This window comes from Monodon monoceros, unplaced genomic scaffold, assembly GCF_005190385.1.
Source record: "Monodon monoceros isolate NGI ecotype Baffin Bay Population unplaced genomic scaffold, NGI_Narwhal_1 Super_Scaffold_18, whole genome shotgun sequence".
Classification (NCBI taxonomy): Eukaryota; Metazoa; Chordata; class Mammalia; order Artiodactyla; family Monodontidae; genus Monodon; species Monodon monoceros.
This window is the reverse complement of record NW_021703774.1, coordinates 104,885,164-104,898,926: the sequence shown is the minus strand read 5'-3', so window position 1 is coordinate 104,898,926 and position 13,763 is coordinate 104,885,164. Positions and strand designations below refer to the sequence as shown.

At 37.0% G+C, this 13,763-nt stretch overlaps 1 protein-coding gene across 1 annotated transcript in view; it reads left to right on the top strand.

Moving 5' to 3' along the window:
• HS2ST1 (heparan sulfate 2-O-sulfotransferase 1) overlaps window positions 1-13,763 on the top strand; it is a 191,496-nt gene that overhangs the window by 166,845 nt on the left and 10,888 nt on the right. Inside the window, exon 4 of the mRNA XM_029228464.1 lies at window positions 6,658-6,796. Coding sequence (XP_029084297.1) covers window positions 6,658-6,796 — 139 coding nt within the window. The remainder of the gene's footprint in view (window positions 1-6,657; window positions 6,797-13,763) is intronic.

Here is a 13,763-nt window from a genome sequence, read left to right as displayed (position 1 = left end):
ATTTGCAAGCTGATAATCTGCGCACGCTGTGTTTTGGTTACAGTTATCTGTTTTGGTTTATCTGTTTTTATTCAGAACTTTAGAATAATAACAAAAATATCTTCTTGTTACATATTTTCATTCCTGTCCTGTCTTATTCCTTTTTGTCTTAACTCTATCCTTATTTTTTTAAGCACATTTCCTAGTTCTTCCTTCCATTTTTCCCTTTAGTGTTTAATTACTGTTTTTTTTTAATTGGTGAACAAACCATTTTAAAATAATGCAGATATGCTAACATCATAAATTTAGAAATTTTCCAGTGGAAAAAAATTGTGTAGGTTAGACATTTTCAAATTGTCCTAGGATGCAGGCAATATAAAGTTGAATAAGTTGCAGTTCTTGTCCTCAGTGAGTTCACTGAAACCCCCTTTTTTACTATTATTATCACTTCATTATGGTTCATTATAAACAGTTAAAATATTACAGATTATTCTCCCTTTTAAATTTATACCACTCATTTATCAGCAGCATCTATCACTCCCATTTTGATTTTCTTCAAATTTTATACAAAAGAAAAACATTTGAACATCTCTTTCAAAAACCTTTTTCAGAACATTTTCCTTTATAAAGGATAATGTCCAGCTAAAAGAAAACTATTTTAATGCTGTTTTTGATCAGACTCTGCTGAGATTTTTTATGATCTAGCTACCTAGGGTCATATGTCAGCATCTGGTCTTAGAAAGATATTTGGAAATTATTCTTGATCCAACAGTCAGTTTTATTCAGGTCCACGTCAGGTGTGTACCTTTGTGGTCATCCCCAGGAATGAGTATGGGTTTTCATCACCATCATTTTGGTTTCTCTGTATCACCCCTGTTGTCTTTTTCAGAACAATTGAGGTAAATCAGTAAAGAAACAGATATGTCAGGACAAGTTTAGTAGTATGTAGATTCATGTGAGATTGTCCCTTTTGCCTTGTACTTATCTGCTGAACCAGTTGAAGTTTGCACCACTTTCTACAACTTTCAACAAATATGTCACAAACACTGTAGAAACATTTTTTAAATTATTTTAATCATTGCAAGTAATATGCGAGAGTTGGCTTTTTATTGATTTGTATTACTAGCTCTCTCTGTAGCATTGATCCTGTAGATGCTAAGGAGTAATCTCTCAAGTCAGATTTCTAGTTAAATCCTCCTCAGTTCCTTCCCAGCTCAGCAGTCTCAGCCACATGACTTCAGATCTTCAGTTTCCCCATTTGTAAAATGTGGATAATTAAAGTAACTACTTCATGGGTGGTTGTGAGGATTAAATATGATAATGTATGTGAAGCAGTTAGTTTGTGACTCACACAGAGCTGTGTTAGGCTCTTTTAAAACTCTGTCTTCGTTCAGTTACCACGTTGTCTTACTGGTGTTTTCTTCTCCCTGTCTGACTCTGTGCTGGCCCTCCTTATTCCCAAGTCCTAATAAGGCATTGCTCAAGATCCTCTCTTTGCCTCCAATGTTCTCTTTTGGGAAGTTTACCCGTTTTTATTTATCAAAACATCCAAGCAAGAAACTTTAGAGTCATCTTGAACAACCCTTTTCTTTGCCACATATATCTAGTCAGTCACCAAGTTTTTTGAACCTGGCTTCTTTCACTTAGCATAATGCTTTTGACATTCATCCAATTTGATGCATGTATCAGTAGTTAGTTTCTTACTGAGTAGTAAGGATGGAGGCACCACCATCCTTACTGTCCATCTACCAGATCCTGGATACTTGGGTTGTTTCCAGCTTTTGGTGATTATGAATAAAGTTGTCAAAACATTTGCATACAGGTTTTGTGTGGACACAATGTCTTCATTTCTCTTGGGGAGAACCTAGAAGTGGGATTGCTGAATTGTATGGTAGCTCTGTAAGACACGGCTAAGCTGTTTTCCCAAGTGGCTTTATTATTTTGCAGTCTCACCAAAAGTGCACGAGAGTTCCAGTTGCTGTGTATCCTTACCAGCCTTCGGTATTGTTGGACCACACTCCCCCCTTTTTAAAATTTGGGCCATTTTAATAGATGAATGTTCTTTTTAAGAGATAAATAATTATTTTAAAAATCTTTTATTCTTAACATCATTATCAGTGGGACCAATAAATACCAACAGGTCATTCACTGTTTTTGAAACAAGACAATGGGAACTTACCACTAGAAGGATTTGAAGCTTTCTATGAACACTTTAGGGATAAGAGAGTCCAGAATAAATATGTACAGTCCTCCCTTGTTATTTGCAGTCTCCGTATCCACAGATTCATCCAACCGTAGGTTGACTGTGTAAGATATCTTTGTTCCCCCTGTGAGACTGCTGATTAACTAGAAGTGTTAAGTCTGGTATGAAGCAGAAATCTCCAAGCGTTAATGCTTCCCAAAGCCTATTCAGCTCTCCTTCAGCTTCATCATCTTCCATTTAGGCTTTGTCTAGCCAGTTGACAAGGTTCCTTTCAAAAGTTCTGAGTATGCACTTGTTCTTTTAGCTATTCTTACTGTTCATTCATCCTAGGCTATACAGAGTGTGGGTGTAAGGAAATGTGCCTGGTTTGTCTCTCTTGCTGTCGTACATACATGCTGACATGGCAAGAATAAGGTTTCTTACCAACCTGCTGCTCAGATTATATTTTTTCCCTTTTGATCGCCATATAACATTGCAGATTCCTACCAAATCTGCTGTTCTCTTCCTAGGAAGATTATGTTCTAATGGGTCAATGATAGTTTAGTTTCCTGGAGGGAAGATGGGTTTTCTACTCTTCCATCTGAGCCCTCCTGAGGAACAGCTCAGATGACTGACCAGGGTTAAAGCTGGAGTCTGCAACTACAGAACATACTTTTCCACTGGTACAAAACTACCTGTTTGGCCAAAGTTTTAAACATACAAACTTAAGAGGATGCTTGTTTCCTAACTAGCTGAGCTGAGTGGCCTGATGCTCTTTTATCATTCCTATTTTCAGTTATAATTCCTTGCCTTTATGTCTATACAGCCATACCCTAACTTATAAATAATAGTTCTTAGCCATTTTCAGAATAAGTTCACATAGGTTATCTCATTAAAATCATGTTTCATACATATAAGCACCACCCAAAGCCATGCCCCAGAGAGTCATTTCCCAGACAGCAGGAAGAGTTTTGTCAAGTGCCATATCCCCCTTTCACTTCTACTTGGTAAGAATTGCTATCTGTTCCACATGTCAGGGGCTAGCAGAAAGCAAAAAAGAAGAGGCATTGGTAGGAGATGTTCTGGGACGAAGTAATTCCCAAGGGAATAGTTCACGTGGATCAGTGGCTAATAATGGAGATGATAATGGAGGTTCCCAGGGAATCCCACAGTCTTAAGAATGGAGTCATTGCCCCACTGCCCTGTGCTTCCCCCTTTTAGATTCCTCTTACAAGACAGCTCTAGCAGTTAAGGTAGCAACTGTGTATCCCTGATACCTCCCTACCTACCCTCTTCTCACTAGTGGGTGCACCGTCCCACAAAAAGGCTTTTGTAAGTGGCCAATTCACAGCGGTCTATTCAACCTAATTTTAATATCCAACACCTATGTTTCTGACACCTTACTGAACACTAGTGATAAAGCCATGAACAAGAGAGAAACAATCCTTTGCCCTCATGGAGCTTCTACCCTGATACCTAATTTGACAGTGCCGTACATTTATTTGCAACAATAGTTTCTTCCTTTAAAAATCTGTGAAAAAATTTTTTTACTGAATTGTTGGTTTTATAGGTTTATGAGTTGTTCAGTGAAAAAAATATGTCCCAAGTTCTAATAAACCAACTCACAAATTTAATATAATAACGTTTTACCAAAAAGTTCTGTGTAGTTTTCAGTATTTCCATATGTACAAAGGATTTTAGTGACTTAGACTTACACTTACTTAATGATGAGAAAAGGACTAGAATTCAGGAGAGTTGACCCCTTTTTTACACACAAAGCAATTTTATAGAATACAGCCTGTTTGTAAGTTAGGACTTCCTGTTCAGTTAATTTACAATCATTCAGAAGCTAAGAGTCGAGTCATATCCAGGCACCTTGCTTTTTTCTCTTCTGTGGTCTCTTTTCACTACTCATTTGCTTAAGCATTTAGTATAAAACATTTATAGAATGCCTGTTGTGCGTAAGACATTTATTGTAACAGGCAGAAGTAAGGGGAAAATGTGAAACTAGTCAGGTTAGCTGTGTGCTTTTTCGTGCCTTTGAAAAAATATTTTAGTAAGAAGGGAAATTTGTTATAAGCAGTTAGCTAAATTGAGGGTTTCTCTGGACAGACGAGTGAACATATCAAGACTGTCAAGAGAATAAGCAACTTTCACTATCTCTTATTGAGTCGTACAACTTAAGCTTACTTTCCTCATTTCTCACTGTGATTCCCAGTTTTACAGAGATTGCTAATATTTTTTTTTAATCTTTCAAATAGTACTAACCAGCGGGCAAGTATTTATGTGTACCAGGCCCTGTGAAATATATAAAGGAAGTGTGAAGCACTCTGCCTACCCTCACGTGGCTTATAATGCTATTGGGGAGGAAAGACTCACAAGAGAAACGCTAGCAGGACAAGCCAAGAGTAAAACTGCCTGATAGCAATAGCTCCTGGGTGCAGGTGTCAAATGAGAGCAGATAGCACTGTATGCTGGAGTCATCAGGAAGGCTTCCTAGACTTCACAAGATTTTGTTATTGCCTGCTTCAGTTTATTCCAAAACAACAGCCAACAACCTTTCTTCCCCCAGCTTTATTGACACATAATTGACGTATAACATGGTGTAAGTTTAAGGTGTACCATGTGATGATTTGCTATACACATGTATTGTGAGATGTTTACCACAATAAGGTTAGTTAACACATCCTCACCTCACATGATTACCATCTTGTTGTTGTCGCTGCTGTCGTGATGAGAACATTTAAAACCTACTGACATAGCAACTTTCAAGTATACAGTATGTACAGTATTGTTCATTATAGTCGCCATGCTGTACATCAGATCCCATATCGTGACACTTCTCGGCTGACTCAGGAAGGCCTCCCTCCTGATACATAACATGCTCTACAAGGCCCACGTGATCTGCACGTCTTCTACCACCACCCCCATCTCTCCACTCCCATTCTCTGTTACTGTCCCCTTCCTGATTCTGCTGCAGCCAGATTGACCTCCTTGCTGGTCCTCAAAAATGCCTGGCACTTAGCTGCTTTGGGGCCTTCATACTTCGAAGTCTTATCTTCCTGGAACACTTTCTCCTAGATATCTACATGGCTCTCTTCTCATCACATAATAACACTGCTGCCTCCCTGGAAAACCCTGTTTTGAATTGTACTCTCCCCACTTCTCCCTATTCCATGCACTGCATCATTTCTCTCCTTAGTATTTTTACCATCTAACATATTTACTTATTTATTGGTTTATGTTCTGTCTCTCCCAAGTAGAATGTTAACTCCAGAAGGACGAGGAGTTTTTCCTATTTTTTCACTGCTGTTTTCCCAATATTAGAATAGTTCCTGGAATATATTGGATACACGAAAAGGTACTTTTTGAATGAATGAATGTAATAGAAAGAATAAGACAATGAGAAAGGCATTCTAGTTAAGGAAGATAGAATGAGCAAAGGTATGTAAGGAGAAATAGGAGTTGTTGGGAAGCAGAAGAGGTGGGCCTAACTGTAACAGATAGATGTTTCTTGTTTGAGGAGAGTTGAAAATAAAGTTAGATAAGTAAGGTGGAACCCAAGACATAAGGCAAGCAGACATTAACAACCAAGCAAAGGAGTTTGGGTTTGAAGTCAACATAAACAGTAGGGGTATTTCAGGTTTCTAAGAAGAGTGATCTAATAAATGAGGTAATATCAGTTGAGAATTGGTATGAAGGTAGACTGAAAGGGAGAGAGACTGGATGCAAGAAAACCAATTCTTATTATTAGAAAACCATCAATTATTGCAGTAATCCAAGCAAGAGGCCTACAAAGAGGGCAGTTGTGACAAGAAAGGAAGTGAGGAAGACAGGTCAAATCTCTGAGAAAGCCTACAAAAGAAAAAATCAGAAGGACTTGGTAACCGTGCTAAAGAAGAATAAAGGAGAGTCAGGATAACACTAAGGTTTAAGGCTGGGATAAGTGAGGATATTAGAACAGGAATCAGCTAGACAATTCTAGGATCTGCAAGGGTGGCTAAAATATACTCCTTCTGTGTTCCTCCAACTCTCTATCATTCCCTAAGGAAATAATGCTGAAGACTTAATGTTTTTCACTTCTATCTTGTCTTTAAAATTAGCGTCACAGACGTTAGGCTCAAATGATCGCGCTTGTGTGGACTTCTGCTATATCCATTGACAATGTTTATCTAGTTTGGTGGGTCAGAAGTGAGAAATCATTGCTATGTGAAATTGAAATGTTTTATGTAATTCTTGCTAGTAAAATTTAAAATTATTTGTCACTCAATTTTCCCTTCTCTCCTTTATCTTCAGCTGTAATTTTAAAATTCTTATTTCTTATTTACTTTATTGTAGTATAATCCTAAAATATTTTCTAATCTCCACATACTGTATTTTATTTAATTAACTCATGTTTTTTTCCATATAGAATTAATACCTCAAACTTCAATTTCAGGACACCCCAAACAGAATGAAAGGGTTGATTTCACCTTTTAAATTTTTCTCTATTTCAGATTTGGTGTGAAGAAGAAGCCAATTTACATTAATGTCATAAGGGATCCTATTGAGAGGCTAGTTTCTTACTATTACTTTCTGAGATTTGGAGATGATTATAGACCAGGGTTAAGAAGACGAAAACAAGGGGACAAAAAGGTAATATTTTAGTTTTAGAATTTTTATAAAGATAATTGTTTATGAAATGCAATAAACAGTGAATGCTTTTAAAATTTATTAATGATTATAAATGTATTCCTTGCTTATTGTGGAAAATTTCAAAAGAACCCAAAAGTATGAAGAAGTAACAATAAAACTACTTTGTAGTTGATATTTTGGAGTATATATAATATTTTGTCCGTTTAAAAAATATTTGACTTGTGTTCTGGAGCTGAATATTTGTTTTATTATAGCCCTATTAATAATTTTCTATGAGATCACTATAATAATTCATTAATATGATATATTTGTGTACATAGTTTGGTTCTCTTAATCTTGATGATGGCAGTTTACGTTGATTTTTGATCATCTGTTTAGGGACACTATTTTGTTAAAGCAGCTTATTTTTTCAGGCAAGATGAGAATAATAGCTTAACAGGGTTCTTACTTAGCAGATTCAGATTTGAGTTGTCTTCTATTTAAGTGCGTCCTCCAGAGTAGCCCCAGACTTGTTTTTCTAAGAAACCAAACTGTGTCAGTTTTCTGGTGGAATACCTTTACGGGGACCTCATTGCTCACAGGATTGCCCAAGGCACAGGAGACGCAGTCTGACATAGCCTGAGACCTCCTTCTCCTGCCTCATTTTCGCCTCAGGCACCCAGTGCATCACTGGGTGCCTTACCTGAAATGTCACCGTCCTCCAGACTTATTACTTCATACTTTTTGCACACGTGTTGTTCCCTATGTTTACAATGTCTCTCCTTCAATCTGAAAACTCTTTGTTCACCTTTAAGATCCAGCTCAAATGTTACCTCTTTCATAAAGTCTTTTCTGGCAGTGAGCCGTGTCCCTTTCAAAGTTCCCAGAGCACTCCATTCAAATCGCTATTTTTTAAATATTTATTTTGTGGTACTTGAATTATTTGTTTACATATATGTCTTCTCCAAAAGGCTGTGAACGTCCTGAAGCAGGCGCTGTATTTCCTTCACCTTTGTCTCCTCCATATCTAGTACGAGTACGGTGCCTAGTTCATCTGTAAGCGTTCAGCAAATGGCTCAGTGAGGGAATTCTGCACCTTTTAAACCTAAAGTGTTGTGTAATGGTGATGCTAGATACTTGCTGTATTATAGTAATTAACACCCAAATATTAATTTTTTTCTAAGTTGGATGTGCCCTCTGTCACATGAGAAGGCAATGGTTCTTTTGTTTTATTTACCTGTTTATGTTTTCTAGAAATTGCTATTTCTTTCCTTAGTCTCAAGGCTTTAGACAGAAGGTACTGATCCAAACAGTACCCTTTTTCAGCGTCCACTCATCTCTTAGTATTATATAACCTTCTAGAAAAAATATATATAATTATATTATTATGGAGAGTCTGTAAAATTTTGTAAAATCTGTAATATGACCCTTTTGTGACCTAGTACTTTAAAATTTATTGTTAGTTATTTCTAAATTCACTTCAATGCTAACTACTTTCTTTTTTAATTTTAGCCCTATAATTTATACTAGCTCTTACTCAGTAATTGTTAGTATCCATCTCCCTCCTTCAACTAAAGGAATGTTAGTGTTGGTAAGGAAAAGATTCACAGTCACGTAGGTTCCTACATCTGTCATGTCACGTCAGCCCTGGAGACCGTGGTTTTGTGGTTGCTATCCTATGTAGTTTAGGGAATTAGGTAACAATAATACTTAATATAACAACAATAATAGCTCACATCTATTGAGTGTTTCTTGTTTATCAAGCTCTGTTATAAGTCACATTTAAGTGTTAACTCATATGTGAGTTAACACTCACATCTATTGAGTGTTTCTTGGTTATCAAGCTCTGTTTTAAGTCACATATTATCAAGCTCTGTTTTAAGTCACATATTCAGGTGGCCTGTACAACAATTTTATGGGATAGTTGCTGTTGTTGTGTCCATTTTACAGATAAGGAAACTGGGGCACAGAAAGGTTAAGTACCTTGCCCAGTGTTATACTACCAGTAAATGGTGGTGCAGGAATTTAAACCCAAGCACTCCAATTCCAGAGCTCACAGTCTTAACCTCTCTATACCCTTGAAAAAGGAGGGATGGAAAGCAACATGTCACTCGCTATTTTTGTGTGAGAGATGTTCCAAAGTTGTGTATTCAATGCTCACAGAAAAACCTAGGCAGATATTTTAACGTAGTCTCCCTTTCATCTTTGAAAGCTTTAGGTAGGTATGCCCTCTCCAGCCTGGAGATTTAACCATTCTTCACCCTAATGATGATAGGTCTTGGTTTGTTTTTTTTATGTCATTATAAAATACATATTAATACACCTGTTTATTTAGATGTAATATTAGTAACATCAGCAAAATACTATTGTATTACCTTAATTCTCACGGGGACAGGGCCATCTTCAAATGCTTTATCAAAGTAAAGAATTACTTTGTTTTGTGATAGGCAAAATAGACCTTTTCAGTCTTGAAACATATTGAAACACACGTTTTTAATAATTTGGTTTGTTTCTCATGAAATAAATGTTGGTAACATTCTGGCACCTAATGAATTAAATAAAGTTGTTATATTGCAAATAATTCCTTAATATCTTTAACTGGCAAGAGTTTTCTTTAATAAACTCATATCTGTAAAGTTGGTAAGACTTCGTGGCATGTAGCACTTTGGAAGATGGCAGGGTATTTGAAGATAACGGGGATTAAAAAGTGGCTATGATGGCAAAGGCTAAGGCTGGAAATACCTTGCAATGGCTTCATTTCCAATTTCTGGTTACACTGTCAATAATTTCAAAGTCATTTTAGTCATATGTATATGCCTGTGATAGCTTTCAGTTGATCTTGTAAGGAACATACGATTTGTTTTATTTGGGAGATTTCAAATACTCTGTTTTTCAAACTTTATACCTAGAGTTTTGCATAATTTAATCTCTGTGCCAATACCTGGAAAATAGGGATATTTAGTAATCCAAAGGTCAGCATTCAAGAACTACAATATATAAATCAGTGGTTCTCAAACTTTTTAGTCTCAGAACTCCTTTTACTCTTTTTATTGAGGACCGCCAAGGAGCTTTTATCTATGTGGGTTATATCTATTTCTGTTCATATTTACCAATATCAGTAAATTTGCCAATTGACTGAGAAACTTTTAAAATAGTAACTAATTTAATAGTAACAGTAGGAGGCCATAATACGGTAACATAAATAATATATTTTAATGCAAATAACCATTTTCAGAAAAAGGTATAAATAGTGGAATTTTACATTTTTGCAAATTTTGAAAACACCTGATTTAATCTAATATAGACAGCTGGATTTTCATATCTGCTGCTGAATCAGTCTATTTAATACATTCTTTTGGTGAAGTGTATGAAGAAAATTCAGCTTTACACAGATATGTAACTAGAAAAGGCAGTATTTTAATAGCCTTTTCAGAAAATTGTGGAAATTCTTCTTTAATATTACACTAAAACTTAACTAGTAGTAGTTTCTTAAAGTTATTGAAGTGTGGAATCTGAAACCATAGCAGTTAGCCTTTTATGTTCTGCTGCATTAAAATCCACTGATATATTTTATACTTTGAATGGAGTTTTTAACCAAGCATAATTTTTTAACCTCATGTATTGGTCATTTGGAACACATTAGTTCACTGAGTTATGTGGATCTTCCAAGTGTTGGCACATTTTATTATACAATATCAAAAATTCACATTCGTTAATGTCACCACTTATCTCATCAGAAAAGTCTTTAAGTATTGGGAAACTGTCAGGCTTATGGTGACAGATGAATTAAAAATAAATTTAAATTTTTATATTTTTTAGTTTGAAAGCTTAGCTTTTATCACTGGCACCCACAGGATTTCTCCACCTTGACACCATTGTTGCTTTTGGCCAGAGAATTCCTTGTTGTGAGGGCTGTCTTACACACTGTAGGACGTTTAGCAGCATCTCTGACCTCTACCTAGTAGCATCTCCCCTACACCCTCCAGGTGTGAGAACGAAGAAGGTCTCCAAACATTGCCAGATGCCACCTGGGGGTCAAAACAGCGCCAGTTGAGAACTGCTGGGCTACTAAGACTGTCAGTTGTTTTCTTTCAAGTGGCAGACCCACTTTGTTCATTTTGAGAAAACAGTAACCAAATACCCAAGTTTGAATAGTTTGTCTCTCAGGCCTTCTTTCAGCATAGGCCTTCTTACAGCTTCCAAATAACTACACCTATAATTCTCATCACTCACATTTTCTAAATATGTAAATATTTATCTTATGAATATTTCAGTTTTGTACTATCCTATAGATTATTAATCATTTTTATTAATTATTGTTTTATTAGCAGAACACCAAGGGGGTTATACTTATGGAAAGAGTGTATAGTTACATGCTATAAATAATAATCTAAAGGAGGATCAGTTTTTGCTTAAGAAGTACTCATTGATCTCAGAGATCACAATTCCTACCCCAATTTGCTTTTCGTATTTCTTACTCTAACTAGACTTACTGACAACTGTAGGAATTATAATGAATTCAGAATATTATACCTAAAAATATGTATTAGTTTATAAAAGATATTAATGAGGTTAGAAGAATTCCATGCTTAGCCACTACCTGATCCTACTACTGGCTTACAAAATACTGCTTCTGTAGTCCTTAGCAATTCATAATCCCCTGACTGTGGTTTGCTTATTGAACATGGATTTTACACAAAAGCATTTGAGAGCTTATTACTGTTTGCTTAGAAAGTGTTTTATATGTACAATGCACCACAGGAGGGCTTCCCTGGAGGTGCAGTTGTTGAGAGTCCGCCTGCCGATGCAGGGGACACGGGTTTGTGCCCCGGTCCAGGAAGATCCCACATGCCGCAGAGCGGCTGGGCCCGTGGGCCATGGCCGCTGAGCCTGTGCGTCCAGAGCCTGTGCTCCGCAGCGGGAGAGGCCACAACGGTGAGAGACCCGCGTACTGCAAAAAAAATAAATAAATAAAGCACCACAGGAAAGCAATATAATATCTTTGCAGTTCATATTTAAAGGTTTGATAACTCTTTGTTGTAGACCAGTTTCTCTATATCAGTAAAAGGTACAATCCAGAGTCAGCCTCGACCTGTCATCTTCCCAGGCTTCTGATCAAACTACTATATATGTGGTTCCTTTCACCAAAAGAGAGAAAATGGAAAGAAAATCCATTGTAATGAAGTTGAAGAAAGAGATGATGAGTTCAAATTGGACATTATTTTTAGTCATGTATAAGCAGATGGAAATATCCACTAGAAATGTATTTGTGTCTCAAGAAATAAATCTGAACTTAATCATAGATTTGGGAGTCATCAGCATTAGGTGGGAGTTGAAACAAGGGATTGAATGAAATCGCACTTGGGAGACATACAGAGTATGAAGACAGGACCAAACGAAAAAGGAAGAAGAAAAAAAGGCCGTGCAAATATGTAGCTCTCGGGAATGACAACATTTAAGGAGTAGGCAAAGGGAGGGAAGCACACCAAGAAGACTAAGGTTGGAGAATCAGAAGACAAACCTGGCGAGTCCTTGAAATGCATGGAAAAATCATTTCGATCACGAAGAGGTTAGTGAATTGAGAATTTAAAACTTTCCCTTAGACTTGTCAATGGGGAGGTCAGAGAAGGTGTTTATGTGGAATCCAAAGGGTTGAGGAGTAACCGTGAGAAGTTAAGACTGAGAGGAAAGACTACTCTTGAGATAGAAGTTTGGCTTTGAAGGGAGCAAAAAACATGAGAAGTGTTTTACTAAAGGCGACAGATACTTGGGCATATTAATATACCTGAAGAGAGCAAGGGGTTATGATGGCAAAACTGGAGAAAAATTGGTGAAGCAGGGTCTCAGAAGGGAGTGAGAAAGGGTATTTAAAGATAGGAGGAAATACTTTTTTACAGATAAGGGCAGTAGGGGCTGCAGATAAGCTTTTATCTAAGCAGGAATCAAGGGAGCTCACGCTCAGCTTCAGTTTTCTGTATAAAATATGAAGCAAGGTCATTTGTAGAAAAGGGTTTGAATGTAAATATAATTGCCATCACTATCAAGCATCAAATTTTGTTTATTTTAACCTACAATTCTAGGAATTAAATATTTAAACTAATAATCTAAATAGTCTAAAGGATATTTTGATATTTCCTGCTTTTAAAAACATTTGTATGTAGTTCACAAAGAATTGCTCTTTCTAAGCATAGATGGTGTTTAAGTGAAAAAGCTGATCATAACTTTTTGTTTCTCTGGTGTACTGAACTGAGTTTTGGTTTTGCTTTTTATTTTAAGAAGAAATTTTATAAGAGTAAAACATTTATTTATAGAAAATTCTATTTCTGAAATGTGGTCAGAATGTTTAGGAGAACGTGAATAGAAGTTAGCAAATGAGTGGGAAAGTTCTGGTGGGCAGCATTTGATTGACAATCGTCTCCTGTGCTGTGAGTAGAGAAGCGCAAGGGCTGATGTCACTGTTGGAGTCAGTGGAGAAGTTCATCTTGATTAAGACGCCAGTGGATTGATTCATTGAGCTGTATGTGGTCAAGATGGTATTGAGTTTCGTTAACTTGATTTCACTCACTAGGAAATGCTTGGTTTACTTTATGCATCACATATTTATAAAGAAAAAGGAGGGACTTCCCTGGTGGCACAGTGGTTAAGAATCTGCCTGCCAATGCAGGGAACACGGGTTTGAGCCCTGGTCCAGGAAGGATGCTGCGGAGCAGCTAAGCCCGTGCACCACAACTACTGAGCCTGCGCTCTAGAGCCCGCGAGCCACAACTGCTGAGCCCGTGTGCCACAACTTCTGAGCCCGTGTGCCACAACTACTGAAGCCCTTGCGCCTAGAGCCTGTGCTCTGCAACAAGAGAAGCCACCGCGATGAGAGAAGCCCGCCCACCGCAATGAAGAGTAGCCCCCGCTTGCTGCAACTAGAGAAGGCCCGCGTGCAGCAACGAAGACCCAATGCAGCCAAAAATAATAATAAATAAATAAAATTAAAAAT